At 42.2% G+C, this 16,586-nt stretch overlaps 2 protein-coding genes across 7 annotated transcripts in view; both read right to left on the bottom strand.

Moving 5' to 3' along the window:
- Positions 1-37: 37 nt before the first annotated feature.
- Positions 38-6,488, bottom strand: LOC110532294 (src-like-adapter 2). Its single transcript, XM_021616056.2, has 8 exons — positions 5,909-6,488; positions 4,737-4,873; positions 3,800-3,899; positions 3,575-3,661; positions 3,374-3,477; positions 3,112-3,261; positions 1,542-1,674; positions 38-1,422 (listed from the first exon to the last, which is right to left on the bottom strand). The coding sequence occupies exons 2-8, from the start codon at positions 4,825-4,827 to the stop codon at positions 1,308-1,310; spliced, it is 780 nt and encodes a 259-aa protein (XP_021471731.1). The 5' UTR covers positions 4,828-4,873; positions 5,909-6,488; the 3' UTR covers positions 38-1,307.
- A 2,638-nt stretch (positions 6,489-9,126) lies between these two features.
- Positions 9,127-16,586, bottom strand: part of ndrg3b (ndrg family member 3b) — a 76,055-nt gene continuing 68,595 nt past the window's right edge. For 2 of the 6 annotated variants that reach the window (XM_021616050.2, XM_021616052.2), the window contains 7 exons: positions 15,853-15,904; positions 15,636-15,683; positions 15,369-15,404; positions 14,993-15,044; positions 14,593-14,610; positions 11,507-11,545; positions 9,127-10,662 (listed from right to left, as the gene is read on the bottom strand). In XM_021616050.2, the coding sequence (XP_021471725.1) occupies positions 10,493-10,662; positions 11,507-11,545; positions 14,593-14,610; positions 14,993-15,044; positions 15,369-15,404; positions 15,636-15,683; positions 15,853-15,904 (415 nt within the window). In that variant the 3' untranslated portion in view covers positions 9,127-10,492. The remainder of the gene's footprint in view (positions 10,663-11,506; positions 11,546-14,592; positions 14,611-14,992; positions 15,045-15,368; positions 15,405-15,635; positions 15,684-15,852; positions 15,905-16,586) is intronic. The other 4 variants (XM_021616051.2, XM_021616054.2, XM_021616053.2 and 1 more) reach the window with 3 other exon arrangements.

Raw genomic sequence — 16,586 nt, 5'->3', positions numbered from 1 at the left:
TTTGAAGAAAAAAATATACATAGAAAAATGTTTCAACATTTTTAAAATTCTTTTTTTAATGTAGGATAGTAAAGAAAATATTTCCACAATTTGTATTGATCACAAAGCTCAATATTGAGCACATAATGTATACAGTCTATTGTTTCAGTTGATGAAACCACATAAGAACATTTAAGTGTTTTATACCATATTAAAAACTGGGTGGTTCGAGCCCTGATTGCTGATTGGCTGAAAGCTGTGGTATGAGACAGTACACCATATGGAATGAAACATTTATTTGTACTTTTCTAAATACGTTTACGTGTTGCGTCTTGCATAATAACAGCCCTAAGCCGTGGTATATTGGCCATATACCACAACCCCTCTTGCCTTATTGCTTAAATATTACACATAACTTTGAGATGCTATTCAGCACAAATCATAACTTTCTGCTGTCTCTGCCGCACTATATTTTTTTCCACTGCACCTTGACCATATCCTGTGTCAAAGTTATACTGCGGTGCGGTGGAGAACAAGCAACAGCTAAAAGGTGTTTCTGTTCAGGACAGGAAACCCATACAACAAACATTTCCTTTTTTTTCAAGGTAGCTCAACAAAACCAACCAAATAGTCTGTTTACTGATGATAGGGGATCTATTTGAAACATGCAGGTGGTTATGCCTTTCATATATAGGGCTGTATACCTACCATCACACTACTTTCTGTAAGGAACATTGCAATCAGCTGTGGTTACTTAGAATCACGAGTAAGGCTGAATGGAACATTTCATTATGAAGTTAGCAGCTTTTCAAAAACCATAATAAATGGTAACATATCGTGTCACTGTCTTTAGACCTACTGTTCTAGTTTAACATTAGAGATCATGTACACAATCTGACACAGTGAGGATCATCATCTCATTCCGGACACTTTTTCCATGTTGCAACCTGTAATTAGTTTGAATGCATGATCTCTTTAGAACACTGTGTTCCTATGGGCACAGATACTCCCTTATTTCTGTAAAGTATTTTTTAGTCTGCCTCCAGGATCTAAAAATGTCTTCTGATCATGAATCCAAGCAAATATGGGTCTCGTCTGCTTGGCAATGTGAGCACTTGACAACCATAGCTTTGAGAACAATGGTTGTCTGCAGTGGTTGAGTTGTGAATCCCAGTTCCCTCAACAATGTTCAAGATCCACTAGGTTCATGGCCACGTGATCTGGTCCTCAGGTACCCTCTGCCCCAATAGGTAAGCTCCTTGCTCTGTTTTACTCCCCGTTTTAGTCTGTGTATCTCACTATTTGTCTCTCTGAGGACAGCTCCAGTCTCAGCTGTCCCATTTCTGGCTGCAGTCCCCTGTCATGAAGAGGTAGGAACTGATGGCCTCTCTCAGGCCCTCACTCACCAGGGAATCCTCATTGACCTTGCCAAAAATCATGGAGCTGCAGACAGATAGAGAGAAAACCCATTAGTGAGGAAATGCTGATAAATAATAGATTTATTGGCAGACATGCATACACAGAGACTGGCATCTTATTACGACAACAGTACATGACCTCACCTGTCCGCATCTTTCCAGTTGAGGGTGGCCTTCCTGACGGCCATGGGTATTGGGCCAGTAGCCACAGGAATGCTGTTGGACCCCTGGATGAAGCAAGGCTCCCCCAACAGACAGCACAGCCCATCAGTGACCTCTGGAAGGAAACATAAATCAGTCTGTTGCAACTCAGGTTTCACATGAATACTACAGTACAATGACTGAAGATGCCCCCAGCTTTCAACCCACTGCTACCTGTGCACAGTGGTGTGAAGTACTTAAGTCAAAATACTTAAGTCGGGCCTCCCGAGTGGCGCTATGCGCCACTAGAGATTCTGGGTTCGAGTTCAGGCTCTGTTGCGACCGGGAGACCCATGGGGCGGCGCACAATTGGCCCAGCGTCGTCTGGGTTAGGACGGCAGAGATGCCCTAGTCCCAATTTACACTAGCGACTCCTGTGGCGGGCTGGGCGCAGTACACGCTGACACGGTCGCCAGGTGCACGTTGTTTCCGCCGATACATTGGTGCGGCTGGCTTCCTGGTTGGGCATTGTGTGGGCATTATGTCAAGAAGCACTGCGGCTTGGTTGGGTTGTGTTTCGGGGGACGCATGGCTCTCGACCTTCGCCTCTCCCGACTCCATATGGGAGTTTCAGAGATGAGACAAGACTGTAACTACCAATTGGATACCACAAAATCGGGGAGAAAAAGTAACCCTCCAAAACCAAAAAAAGACTTAAGTTGTTTTTTGGGGTATCTGTACTTTACATTTCTGACTACTTTTACTTCACTACATTCCCAAAGAAAATAATGTACTTTTTACTCCATACATTTTCCCTGACATCCAAAAGTACTTGTTACATTTTGAATGCTTAGCAGGACAGGAAAATGGTCCAATTCCCACACTTATCAAGAGAACATCCCTGGTCACCCCTACTGCCTCTGATTTGGCGGACTCACTAAACACACATGCTTTGTTTATAAATGATGTCTGAGTGTTGGAGTGTGCCCCTGGCTATCTGTAAATAAAATATTGGTTTGTTTAATATAAGGAATTTGAAATTATTTATACTTTTAATACTTAAGTATATTTTATCAATTGCATTTTGTTTAACCTTTATTTAACTAGGCAAGTCAGTTAAGAACAAATTCTTATTTACAATGACTGCCTACCCTGGCCAAACCAGGACGACACTGGGCCAATTGTGCGCCGCCCTATGGGATTCCTAATCACGGCTAGATGTGTGTTACAGCCTGGATTTGAACCAGGGACTGTAGTGACACCTGCAATACAGTGCCTTAGACCACTGCTTCACTTGGGAGCCCATTTACTATGGATACTTAAGTACTTATTTAAAACCAAATACTTTCAGACTTTTATTCAAATAGCATTTTACTGGGTGACTTTTACTTGAGTCATTTTCTATTAAGCTATCTTTACTTTTACTCAAGTATGACACATTGGGTGCCTTTTCCACCACTCCTTGTACAGAGGTTCAAATGTGTGGGTTGGACACAAAAGGGTTTGAAAAGTTGTATCTACAGCATTCAACATGTTCTAAACTGCTGTATACGCTTGAACCACCTCTACTGACCTGAGTAGTGGTCCACTAGGGCTGTGAGGGTGGGGAAGGTGAGGCAGGGGGAGATGAAGTGCCAGCCGTTCTCCAGTTGTTGGATCCGGTAGTGTTTGACTGAGCAACGGTCCTGGTCACTGGTCTTACGCACTGACAGGGAGTGGGCACCTAGAGTGGATCGTGTACACCATACTTCAGTTGTATCCCTTCGGGTTCATCAATTACAACTTTAAGCTGCTTTCCCTGTTCTTGTTAGCATTTGATTGTGAACTAAACTCACCAGGGCGGGTCTGACTTTCCCGGACCAGAAAAGAGCCAGTCTGGTTGTTGGGCAGCAACAGGAGCTCCTCAGCCTTCTTTCTGCTGAGACCCTCATACTGACACCTAGGGAAAGAGAATAGAGAAAGAGTTAGAAATAGAAAGACAGATCCGTGTAAATAGAGCTCCAAAGGAGAATAGTCAGATGGATCAGCAGACTCACCTGTGGTACACCCTGGCTGTGTAGCTGCTGGGGATGTAGCTCTCATTGCCTGTGGCAGAGGATCTCACTTTCCACCATTCCCCCTCGCTACATAGACATGCACATTCACAGAAACACATAAAAGCGATACATAGGTTTTATAGAAAAAGCACAGTACAGTTGTAATAACTGTAGTAGTAGTAGTAGTAATTGTGGTAGTTGTAGGTAGAGGGTATGGTTTCTTACTCTGAAAGCACATTGATTCTCTCTCCCGCGCGGATACTGCTGTTTGCTGGATGTCCAGTGGGATAGTTATACAGGGCCACTACCACATACCTGCTGCTCTCTATGGACAATACAGAGACAAGGAAAATGACTGTCACTCTGACTCTACTATAAGAACCTCAAACCATGTACATTTATACCTTTCCAAGTTACAACAAATAAATGATTACAAATTATTACTGTGATCTTCATAAACTAACATCTTGAGTGACAGCTCAAAAAGTAGGACTTCTTTGTCACCCAGCCTGGTCTCATAGACAATTCATAACATATTGTACGAATTGCAATATGTAACATATTATATGAATGGTAATTCATAACATGTCATATGAAATGAATGATGGACTTCCACAAATTAATTCATACCATACAAAATGTAACATATACAAATTGGAGTGTCATAGATTTATATGTACTATGTTACGTCTACCCCAGAGTCCAGAGTGTGTCACCTGGTCCCTGGTCACACCACTTCTAAATATAGGTCTTTCGCTTCTTGCTTTTTTTCTTTTCACACCTCTTGTGGTTTAACAGAAGACCAGGCCAGTAGGTTTTTTTTTCTCTTTTCTGCACACCAACTACGGTGACATTTAATGTAGGGGCTAATCACCACACCATGTATGTACAGAAAAACTAACTACATTTTTTCATCATTATATTGGTCACATTGTTTTGATCTATAAATTTACATCAGATGCAGGCCATCCAGTGATTGTCCTTTAAAATGGACCTAGCTGTCGTGCACATTTTAATTCCCTGGCCTATAGGTTTCAGTCCAGACAAACCCAGAGCCATTGACCCTTGGGGACACTGCCCATCTGAGATATGCTAGTACTGGCTTGTTGCCCAGAGCCTTATCCTTTCCTGTGCTCAATCTGACATAGAGCCCAGGCCTTACCCAGTATGACCGGCTCAGCGAGCTCTTCCTGGCCCAGCAAGGCTGCATGAGTGCTGGATCCCTGATGCTCTTTACTGGGCCCACTGCCCATGGCGATGTGGAGCTCTTATGGAAGGGATACCAGAGAACTCTGGGGGCTGGAGGGAATCACAGGTATGGATTAGTAGCCCATTTGGTTACTGAAGTACATCTGGGTGGGCGTCATGTCTTCTTGATGTACTGTTGCATCAATCACAATTCATTGTAACTTATGCCAGATAACATATATCAAAACAAACACTATTAAGGGCATTTCAAATAGCCCTGTATGTCATTTCTTTCTCCATTTATTGTCAGAAAGCTGGATCAGCGATAACTTGAACAAAGGGAGGGAGGAAGTTGAAAACCACACTTCTTCTGAAAACCCTTTAGTTTCCAACCAAATTCTTGTTTTTACACATGGGCTGCTGGAGTGTCGAGAGTGCTGGTTGGCAAGGAAAATAAGGGGCTTTCATCTGAATACATAATGATAGAACATGCAGTCTTTTGTGTGTCACTCTCTAACTGATGTAAACACGAATGCACTAACGTGCAAACTAGTTCAAGTGTTAAAGGTAAAAAAGGTAACAGTACTCATTTTGGGTGCAGGAAATCTGCCATATTTCTAAGCCAATATTCTATAAGAAGCGTCAGTACTCAAGCATTAGAAAATGTGAGGGGCCGGTACTCAGTACCAGTGTGTTATTGCCCAAGTTGAACATTTCATGTAGTACAATCATTGAGTGCATACATTTTACGTATGGGTGGTCCGGGAATCAAACCCACTATCCTTGTGTTGCAAGCACCATGCTCTACCAACTGAGCTACAAGGAATCATCTAATGTTCCATTATAACATACAGAACAGATGACCATTATCAACCATAGCAGTCTGCCAACCAGGAGTCAGGAAACACAGCAGGGGCATAGATCTGGCTGGACAATAAAATAAAAAAAATACGTATTTATAAAGTCTTCATATAAGATCAGTTTGTCCTATATATTTATGTGACCTTGTCCTCTTTCTGTTAAAGCAAAAAAAACATGCTTTTAATGAGTTAAATCAGGGTCGAATAAAACAACAACTTTTTACATGTACATTAAATACAGTGAGATCAATTAGACTTGACAGCTTCAAAAAGAGTTAGTACTCACAGCATTGCCCTGTTGTGGCTCTGGTGACGATCAGCAGCACTCTGATGCTGTGGAATGAGTTGATGTCAGAGCTGTAGAGTACCGCAGGGATAGAGGTATAACCCAGTGAGGCCCAGAGGTTGAGTCCAGTGGGTCTGGGTGTTTCACACGGCTGGTAACATTCACATGTGTAATGTGAGTATGACGTGTGCGTATTTGAGAATCTGTGTGAGAGTCCTTTAGACACCAATGGAGAATGAGTGTTCTCCTCCTCTGTGATGTTCCAATGGGGGAAAGGAGCCAGTGGTGATAGATGGAGGATCTGTAGGTGTAGCACAGCAAAGTCCTCTGTAGTACATCTGAGTGGAGAGATGTGAGAGGAGGGGGGTTTATATTCACCTCTTACTCTGACACTCAGTTTCCTGTTTCAACAAGACCTGAACTTTCAAAGACAGAGCGAAGAGAGGGAGATGAAGAGGGAGGGAAGACAAAGATAAAGGGTGGCACAAAGAGAAAGGAAGAAAGGTTGTATTCAACAATAAATCAAATCAAATTGTCACATGCGCTGAATACAAAAGGTGTAGACCTTACCGTGAACTGCTTACTTACAAGCCCTTAACCAACAATGCAGTTCAAGAAATAGAGTTAAGAATATGTTTACTAAATAAACTAAAGTAAAAAAAAACAAATCAAAAAGTAACAAAAAAAGATGACATAATAACAAGGCTATATACAGGGGCTACCGGTACCGAATCAATATGCGGAGGTACAGGTTAGTCAAGTTCATTTGTAAAGTGACTATGCATAGATAATAAACAGGGAGTAGCAGCAGTGAGCTGTCGGTGTGGCAGTAGTAATCGACACAGACTGAGACATTTTACATCAATGACTTGATCAGTGAGTCATCAGCAATTGCGATGAGATTCACCAGCTCTGTGCAAATGTACTGTTTTGCAGCATCTGCATGAGCCGTGGTATAAAACACAGATGCGTGAATTGACGTCACAGCAATTTTTGAGCTTCATATTCTTTGTCATTCGGGTAAAGGGTGTTGGGTGGGTCAAAGAGCTGAGCAATCCGTTTTCTCTTCATAACATTCACAACTGGTGTAGCCATTTTAATTGCCATAGTGATGACTGCTATATAATCAAAAATGTAGACTCTCTTTAAAGCTAGAGTCCTTAATTGAAACAATAACAAAGTAGGCACCTGCCTGTTTTGGTATAAAAAAATAAATAAGCTGAGGGATGGGCCTGGAACGATGGAACCACTCAAATCAAACTCAGAGCTATAGATATAAGGACTGACCATCCACAATATCAACATTATAGTTTTAACCATGTTTTGAAGATATATAGTGTTTGTTTAGACTTACATTGTTTACAAAAATTGGAGTAAAATAAGCTTAAACAATTGAAGTCAGAAGTTTACATACACTTAGGTTGGAGTCATTAAAACTCGTTTTCAGCCACTCCACAAATGTCTTGTTAACAATCTAAAGTTTTGGCAAGTCGGTTAGGACATCTACTTTGTGCATGACACAAGTAATTTTTCCAACAATTTTTAACGACAGATTATTTCACTTATAATTCACTGTATCACAATTCCAGTGGGTCAGAAGTTTACATACACTAAGTTGACTGTGCCTTTAAACAGCTTGGAAAATTCCAGAAAACGATGTCATGGCTTTATAAGCTTCTGATAGGCTAATTGACATCATTTGAGTCAATTGGAGGTGTACCTGTGGATGTATTTCAATCCCTACCTTCAAACTCAGTGCCTCTTTGCTTGACATCATGGGAAAATCAATAGAAATCAGCCAAGAACTCAGAAAAGAATTCTCGACCTCCACAAGTCTAGTTCATCCTTGGGAGCAATTTCCAAACGCCTGAAGGTACCACATTCATCTGTACAAACAATAGTACGCAAGTATAAACACCATGGGACCATGCAGCCGTCATACCGCTCAGGAAGGAGACACGTTCGGTCTCCTAGAGATGAACGTACCTTGGTGTGAAAAGTGCAAAACAATCCCAGAACAACAGCAAAGGACCTTGTGAAGATGCTTGAGGAAACAGGTACAAAAGTATCTATATCCACAGTAAAACGAGTCCTATATCGACATTACCTGAAAGGCCACTCAGCAAGGAAGAAGCCACTGCTCCAAAACTGCCATAAAAATTGCCAGACTACTGTTTGCAGCTGCACATGGGGACAAAGATCGTACTTTTTGGAGAAATGTCCTCTGGTCTGATGAAACAAAAATAGAACTGTTTGGCCATAATGACCATCGTTATGTTTGGAGGAAAAAGTGGGAGGCTTGCAACCTGAAGAACACCATCCCAACCGTGAAGCACTGGGGTGGCAGCATCATGTTGTGGGGGTGCTTTGCTGCAGGAGGGACTGATGCACTTCACAAAATAGATGACTTCATGAGGGAGGAAAATTATGTGGATATATTGAAGCAACATCTCAAGACATCAGTCAGGAAGTTAAAACTTGGTCGCAAATGGATCTTCCAAATGGACAATAACCCCAAGCATACTTCCAAAGTTGTGGCAAAATGGCTTAAGGACAACAAAGTCAAGGTATTGGAGTGGCCATCACAAAGCCCTGACCTCAATCCCATAGAACATTTGTGGGCAGAACTGAAAAAGCGTGTGCGAGCAAGGAGGCCTACAAACCTGACTCAGTTACACCAGCTCTGTCAGGAGTTTGACCCAAGTTAAACAATTTAAAGACAATGCTACCAAATACTAATTGAGTGCATGTAAGCTTCTGACCCACTGGGAATGTGATGAAAGAAATAAACACTGAAATAAATCACTCTACTATTATTCTGACATTTCACATTCTTAAAATAAAAGTGGTGATCCTAACTGACCTATGCCAGGGAATTTTTACTAAGATTAAATGTCAGGAATTGTGAAAAACTGAGTTTGAATGTATTTGGCTAAGGTGTATGTAAACTTCCGACTTCAACTGTATTTTGGGTTCTGATGGGGTTCGACAGTTGAACTAGGCTCATAGGTTATATTCTTCAAGAATCAATGGGTATATCCATCATTCATTTTTGTAGCAACTAAGGATTCTAGCTTTAAGCAATGGTCTGATCAGTGTGACGACTACTTCTAGCACAATAAGGCTAGCTAGATTAGGTTTCAAATCACATGCTATTAGGCTAGTTTACCAAGTGAGAAAATACACAGGCCAGTGACGGAAGGAAGTCCAGTCAAATGTAATGTACAACTTCTAGCTTTATTTTATTATCAGTACAAATGTATATAGTCAGCAGACAGTATGACTTACAGCACACACCCATACTATGGGGACAGAGCACAATGCATTATCACCACAAGCTCACCCAAGCTGTAGTACAATCAGAGAGAAACGCAGAAAAACCACAGAGAGAAAATGACCAATAATATTAATAATAACAGTTTATTACACTATCCACAGTCCCTCAGGCATCTGACCAGTTGCTGTTTTCACCCCGTCATTATTGAATTAGAATGGAAAACATGACTTGCTTCCAGTTAGAACGTTTTATACAAGGGAGGAAGGAGGCAGTCATGTTATCTGTACCTCAACTGGCACACAGTTAAACGCCTAACTCACTGAGCTGTGGGCTAGTTTGGGTACTCTGACTTAGAACATTATCAAGTGATTGCTCTGAACTTTAAATAAACTACAGGAAATGGTGGTTCTTTTCTCTGCCTGTCAGTAACATTGGGGGTATCAACAACCCTGCCTGCCATTTCAAATAAATAGCTTGAAAGAGAAAAATCAACAATAACACCACAAGGTAACTATTTCTAGATCCATCTAGACAAAAGCAATTTTACAGACACCTTCATTACGTTTCATCTACAAGAGGGTCATGCTGTCAGATATTCTTGGTATAAAGGTACAGAACAAGAGTGGGTTTATCACATCATTTTGCAATACAGGAAAGCAAAGGTATTTCACAAATCACAACATAATAACAATTACAAAAAACACTGAAATAAAGAGATGTTGTAAGTAGTCGGAAAGGTGTGCAAGTGAGTCTGCATGAGACTGATTTAGGAATGGACCATTAAGGAGGAGGTAGAGAGGGATGTTGTGATTTGGTCTGATCTGCACACAAGGTGAGGAAGACCAGAGAAAAACGGGGAACCTAACGCCTTAAAGAGTACTTTGCAAGAGAAAACGCCTGATGCTTTTCCAACGCTCCTCTTTAAACTGACACACTGATCCAAATAGTAGTTATAAATACAAATATAGCTCATATATATCTTAAGGATAAAAAACCCACAAAAAAAGAGAGGCGGTAGACAGCAAAACGTAAAATAGGTAACCAGAAAAGCAGCATCGCCGGGCTGCTTACTGACTTCCAGGTTGCCGTACCACCGCAGTCATGCACAGAAAGGCATGATAGATAGACAACAACAGGAAACAGTGAGAGTGAACACAGCAGAGGACCGGACTGCTTCATAAATGATCTTTCCAAACACGTTTCAGATGCCCCCTCTGGATTCCAATCCTCTCTGACTGAGCATGGGAAAGGGAGAAAAAAAGTGAGAGAGGGAAGGAGGGAGGAGGATGTTTTCTGGGCACGGTGCTTTAGCAGGACACCTCCATGGTCTGTGGCCTGGCCTGTTCAACAGCCGGGCCGGCGGCAGTGGCACCCTCTAGCTGTGTGTGGGTGCGGCTACGGGTGCCCTCCACAGAGCCCATGCTTGAGGCAGAGTGGGTGCGAGAACGCACCAGCCGGGTCATACTGGCCGTGGGCACTACAGACAAGAGAGAAAGAGGAGAGCAATTACAGTAAGAAGTCAGGTATGAGGATATTTGCTGTTTATATGTGTAGGAATGTTTTGGGGGAGGGGTAGCTTGCTTTAGGGAATGTGGCTAGGGGTAGGATGCTGGTGATCATACCACAATCATAAATGCATCAACATTCCCAATTCAAGATGGGGTGGTCTGCAGCCCAGGGAGAATAATGAAGTCTAATAACCTAAAGACTCAATAACTTGATCACAATATACTGTTTACCTCATGCTAGCTACGCTGCCATTTAGTTAGGATCAAGTAGAATGATATCGGCTAAGCAGGAATACTGGATTTCACACCATATTTCAGAATGTACAGTATGAATATATGCATCTAATTCAAGTGGTTGGGGCCTGAAATGTCTGAGCTGAATCCCCATTATTCTCCCACAAAGAAAATAGATTGCCTGATCAGGTCGAGTTCCAATTCATTTTTACTGTTGGAGAAAAAATGAATAAATAGGAAAGGCCAATATGAGAATGCAGCATGCACAAGAGATTTGAGGGCCATCTGTGCAGAAGAGAAAAAGAACAAAGCAACAAACAGACAGATGACAACCATTTTACCTGATAAACAGACATACACTCTCCCAAACCACACATTTAGAGAGACAAAATAAATCTTACAAAATAATGACCATCTGTCATGCTTCAAATCTTATGGCGCCAAATCAGAAAGACTTGACAGGATGGCTAAAATGTGAGCTGGCAACCAGCGATGGGCAAACAGGGTGGGGAGGGCAGAGCACTGTAGGGGTAGATGGCAGGCCGGCGCAGCCAAGGCTGCTACCTATGGTCCTGGTACCTGATTCGCTGCCCAGGTGGCTGAGCAGTACATGAGGGACTGTTTGCATTAATGGAGAGGGAAGAAATGAAGGCGAGACTGTCAGATTAATGCTCAGTCTTCACAAATGAAGATCAGAAAAGAAACAAATTGTGTCCTCCAGCTTCACCTAGGAGAGATTTGAAGCAGCACCAGGAACAGATCATTCTATCACTGTATCTAATTTTACATTCAGCTAATACCTAACGGTTGTCAAAATAGCTAGGATGTGACTCTTCCAAGGCCTTCTCGCTGTTCTCTTAAACTAAAGAGAATGCCACCTGTGGCCCTGAGATTCCTGAAAGAGGATTTTTGTACCAAGGTGTGCTCCATGACAACTAGTCAACATTGTCTGGTCCAGTTCAGTTAGTAGAATGTGCCCCCACTACAATAATTCCCTAATGGAACTACAGTGTACAGAGCTAAAGTGACCTTTCAAACTCCATTCAAACAGGGGCTCCATCTATTCACACTCAAACCACTCTCCTGGTAGCCTACTGCGCTTCTTTCAACACAACATTGACCTTCTGGGACAAGCCAACTGACACAAGGTATAGTAGTCTGAATGCTACAGAGTAACAAACCAACAGTATGCTAAAATGTGTTTGGGAAGGCTCGTAATGTACTCATTGCTTTGTCCCTCTACTGTTTCAATGTTTAGGCATTATCAGAAAGGGGAGGTACTTTCTAGAACTTGCCATTGTTTTTCTGGTGTGGGTGAAAAGCCTGAGCATAAAGTGGTGTGTGAGGGGAAAGTTAAGACAGGGAGGAAACCAACCTATTTAAACCTCGGAGAGAGGGTTCACAAGAAAGACAAGAGCAGGGAGAGCCATCAGGCATTGAGTGAAAATAGTTTTTCAAGCCTATACTGTAACAGATTTCATTTTAATTACTAGGATTTGGTATCCAGACTAAGTGAGTTGATATAGTAAGGACCCAGTCTCTTCAAGCAGGAAAGCAAACAGGCAAACATTTCCAAGAGGTGGAGGAGTGAGGGAGCGTGTAATAAAGCACCACCTAGTCCCGGGCCAGCCTGGGGAGCTGGGGCCGCTTGGGAGCCGGGGCCGCTTGGGCCGCCTCTCTGTAGTCACATGTTGCAGACAAAACATCCAAGGGTAACTTTCAGAGGGGAGAATTTGGAAGAAGGGAGAAACAAATGTTCCTTCTCAGTGCTGTGCAGTATCAACATGGTTCCCTGTGTAGAGGCCCTGCTGTCCTAACATTGCTCTCCAGCAGCCCACATGAGTGTCCCTGTGGCAGCAGCACATTTCAGCAGAGTGGAGGACAACAGGCCAGCCAGGCGGCTCTGGGCTCATGGGAGTTCAGGTCCCCAGGGCAGGGGGCCAGGCCCTGCTGTGTGGCTTGGAGCAGCCTTTAATGAATACACTAATCTGCCACTGAGATTAACATACCTGGAGAAGCAGCCCTCACTGGAAGTGTGAGGACCAGGGGAGAGTGGGTGATGGCAACGGGGAGAGGGGAGTGAGGGCCAGGCGAGGGGTGGTAGGTTATGTAAGTGAGTCTTTTTTCTCCTCAGAAACTAATAACGTCAAAGGTTTACAAGGGTACAGAGAGGGCTTTCTGATGAAAAGATTCCAGAGAGAGAACAATAATAACTCAGACTATTGTAAGACTCTAATCAAGCAGCTTTCATTATGTAACACCTTCCATTTTCCACTCTGTGAGCTAGCAACTCAAACCTTACTGTGCAATGTTTATATGAACAAAATATAAACATTTTGAAATGCTAAAAAAACGATTCAATCATCTCAGTGATCAAAGAAAGCCAATGGAATTTGGCAAAGTTATAAGATACAGTGCCCAATATGTAAATACAATTCACTCTATGAAAGTGGTCTATACAATATGATTATCATTCAACAAGCCAGTTCTGCTCCCAGTAGGCCGAAATCAGGGGTGTCAAATTCAAATCAGAAGACGGCCATATTGAAAAAGCACAACGGAATTCAAGGGCCAGACTGTTATGTTTGTTTTTACCCCATAAAATGTGCATTGGCCTACAACTACGACCCCAAATGGCCAGATCCCGTTTTGCTAGAAAAAATATGGCCCTTTATTATGTCCGCTTATAAAGGGCCATATGCTGTATATACCATTTTAACATATTGAAACAAAAAGAGATTATATTTGTCCAGCCTTTCCTGCTATGCTTGCAGATGTGCATAATATGTTGTGACCCTAATCAAAAAGGTTGAATAACTCCAAATAAAAACATAGTCTACATGTGTCCCTACATGTTTGTCCTCTGCATGGTGTTTTGTTGCAGGTTTAGCTTTTGGGTTATTCATTGTCAAGCTTTAAAAACAAAGTCAGACTGCAACAATTTAGTAGCCTAGCTAGGACTGTGACAAGTGTCTGTACACTTTCTCTCCGCTGTACGCTGTAAACGGGACACACGAAAGCAGCATAATTGACATTGAATTCACCGCTGTAGGTGCATCAGGTTGTTGGACAAAATAATTTCAGAAAGTAGATGACTCAACTGTTTTTAATACTCATTTATACTAGCTTGTGTGTCCTATTGTCGTTTAGTAGTCATTTATACCCGCGTGTAAATCCTTTAACTTACTTTTTGACAATCAAGATGACATTTTCTGTAGGCTTTAAAAGTTCAGTCTGGTAGAAGATTAGGTCAGTGCCATTAGTGATAATATGGTACGGCTGGCTCTGCCGGTGCTTGTTGTGACTTGTAGTGCAGTGCAGCGCATCGCGGGAGGTAAGGAAATGGGCCAAAACTAATTAACAACCCAAATCATTGTGCGGGCCAGATAGAAATGTGTCGCCGGCCAGATTCGGCTCGCAGGCCTCGTGTTTGACACGTGGCCTAAATGAACCACAGCCTTAAATGTGGGCCTGTAAACACCCTCCCTGTCCAGGGCACTGTATCTTAAGACCTGGGGGAACCATTCTCAGGTGTGTTCACAGATCATCCCACACACCAAGTGTGTTCAGAGATCCAGCACACCGAGGAGTGTTGAGAGGAGTCCATGCAGACCATCATACTTACTACATGTCATTTATTTACTCAGCATCAAACAACTACTTACACCCGTTGTTAAAAGTCACTGCAAACAGACAGGAAACAAGGTTAGCTTGAGGTTAGTTCCCTGGTCAGTTACTAATAATGGTTTGCATGCTTATACAACAACTGGCTCTCAGTAACCTCAGCCTTGCACATCCACTAAATGTTATTATGTAGCTAGCTACTGTGGTTCCTCTTTATTCTTAAAGTGCTACAGGAATTCTACATTAGGTGTGAGTCTTAGTTTAGGTCAGAAGTGTGTGTGTGTGTGTGTGTGGGGAGGGCTTCAGTAAACAGGCCATACAACAGATGACATGTCAACAGATTGACACAACCAGACCATGAAGATACACAAATCCAACATGACGTCTGACACTGAAGGACTGAAGTACTGTGAGGAGAGATGATAGAGGAGCAGTACTCACTGTAACCCATTCCCTGGACAAAATATTTGAAGGCCTCTGCGAGTTTACCCGGCTGTAAGACACAAACAGAAAACTGAGTCATTTAAAAAGAAAACTGAATTAAGTAACAGTTCAAATCAAATTGTATTGGTCACATACACATATTTAACAGATGTTATTGTGGTTGTAGAGAAATGCTCGTGTTCCTAGCTCCAACAGTGCAGTAATATCTAACAAATCACAACAATACACACAAATCTAAAAGTAAAATAATGGAATTAAGAAATATATAAATATTAGGATGAGGAATGTTGGAGTGGCATTGACTAAAATACAGTTGTCTTGGCCATTGAGATTTAGTAGTTTAAACTAAACACAAAACTTGTTCATGACTCACCTGGATGACCTGAGGAAGCCCGCCACAGTCTTGCATCTATAGGGAAGTAAAGAGAGAATCAGGAACATGCCCAGAGTGAACAAACTCCTAGAGAGGACTGTGCCGTTAGCCAGAACACATTCACTGGCCTACGAACACTTCCAAGAATGCTGAAACTCATCTACACACCATCCAGATCTTGTGCATTACTAAAGAGCAGAACAGCAGGGACCACATTAGGGGCATTACCACTCCTAGTGCTACAAAGGAACAAATAACTGGACACACCTTAAGAAGGGTTGTTTTGGTTGGATTTAACCTGGAGTTGCATTCGACCTGTATACAAGGGAGAGAGAGAGAGATGAGACAATGGAAGTTCAGACAGTTTAGAGTCTAGCCCCTCATCTTTAGAAAGGCCAGTATCATCTCTAAAGATACTTTGTATTAGAATTAGATCCCCTGACTCATTCTTTACTGTGTTGCCATGGAGATAGTGGACACCCACCACTGCATCAACAGCAGGGGACGTGTCACCAACCACCAGCAGAGAAGTGCATCTGGATGGAGAGACAGGAGGGACAAACAGAGTCAACACTCAGAGTGAAAGCAGAGGGGTATAATGCAGGATCAATGAGATAGCCTGCTAACTTTAATAAGCAACCAGAAATAACTATAGATCTGGTTCATTAACAGAGCCTTGTTCTTGTTTGTTTAATCAATTAGACCATGCCCATTTCAAGCTTATATAATACAAATAATAAAAAGCTGTCAGAATATTAAGGCAAGTTAGCTGGTAATTGCCAGCATTTGGCCAATAAAAAAAATGAAAAGCCAATAAATATAATTGTTGCTGGCCAAATTGACCGGGAGATGATGATTAATTAATGATTTTTATTCATTGATGAAATACCAGTCAATGTGAAAACATTTGACAGTCATGCTCATCGGTCCCTAGGTTAATTTGGATAACTGAGTGGCACTAAATTGGCGGGTGTGTAGTGTCGTTAGTCGTCATGCATCTTATTTATGACAGAGCCTATTGTGAGCGGAATATCCCCTCAACGTCACCTCCTTAGATCGTTGCTGCTGGAGTGAAACCTGCTTTAATATAAGCCCCCGTCATTGCAATGGCATGTTAAAAACATAGCCACGATTTAAAAGAGCTAGGCTACCATTTTTATTTCTCAACTGGTAATTGAAGTGCGCCTCCCATTCGCCATTCAAGTCCAGCGAGTCATA

The sequence above is a fragment of the Oncorhynchus mykiss genome, chromosome 9 (genome assembly GCF_013265735.2).
Source record: "Oncorhynchus mykiss isolate Arlee chromosome 9, USDA_OmykA_1.1, whole genome shotgun sequence".
Taxonomy (NCBI): Eukaryota; Metazoa; Chordata; class Actinopteri; order Salmoniformes; family Salmonidae; genus Oncorhynchus; species Oncorhynchus mykiss.
This window is presented reverse-complemented; position numbering and strand designations above follow the sequence as displayed.

What these genes read in the sequence shown, in the direction of transcription:
- LOC110532294 (XM_021616056.2), bottom strand. Translation starts at nt 4,827, where the DNA reads ATGGGCAGTGGGCCCAGTAAAGAGCATCAGGGATCCAGCACTCATGCA. An exon ending in AGAATCAATGTGCTTTCAGA is followed by an intron (nt 3,662 to 3,799) that starts GTAAGAAACCAT and finishes ATGTCTATGTAG; the next exon opens with CGAGGGGGAATGGTGGAAAG. An exon ending in CCTAGTGGACCACTACTCAG is followed by an intron (nt 1,675 to 3,111) that starts GTCAGTAGAGGT and finishes GTTTCCTTCCAG; the next exon opens with AGGTCACTGATGGGCTGTGC.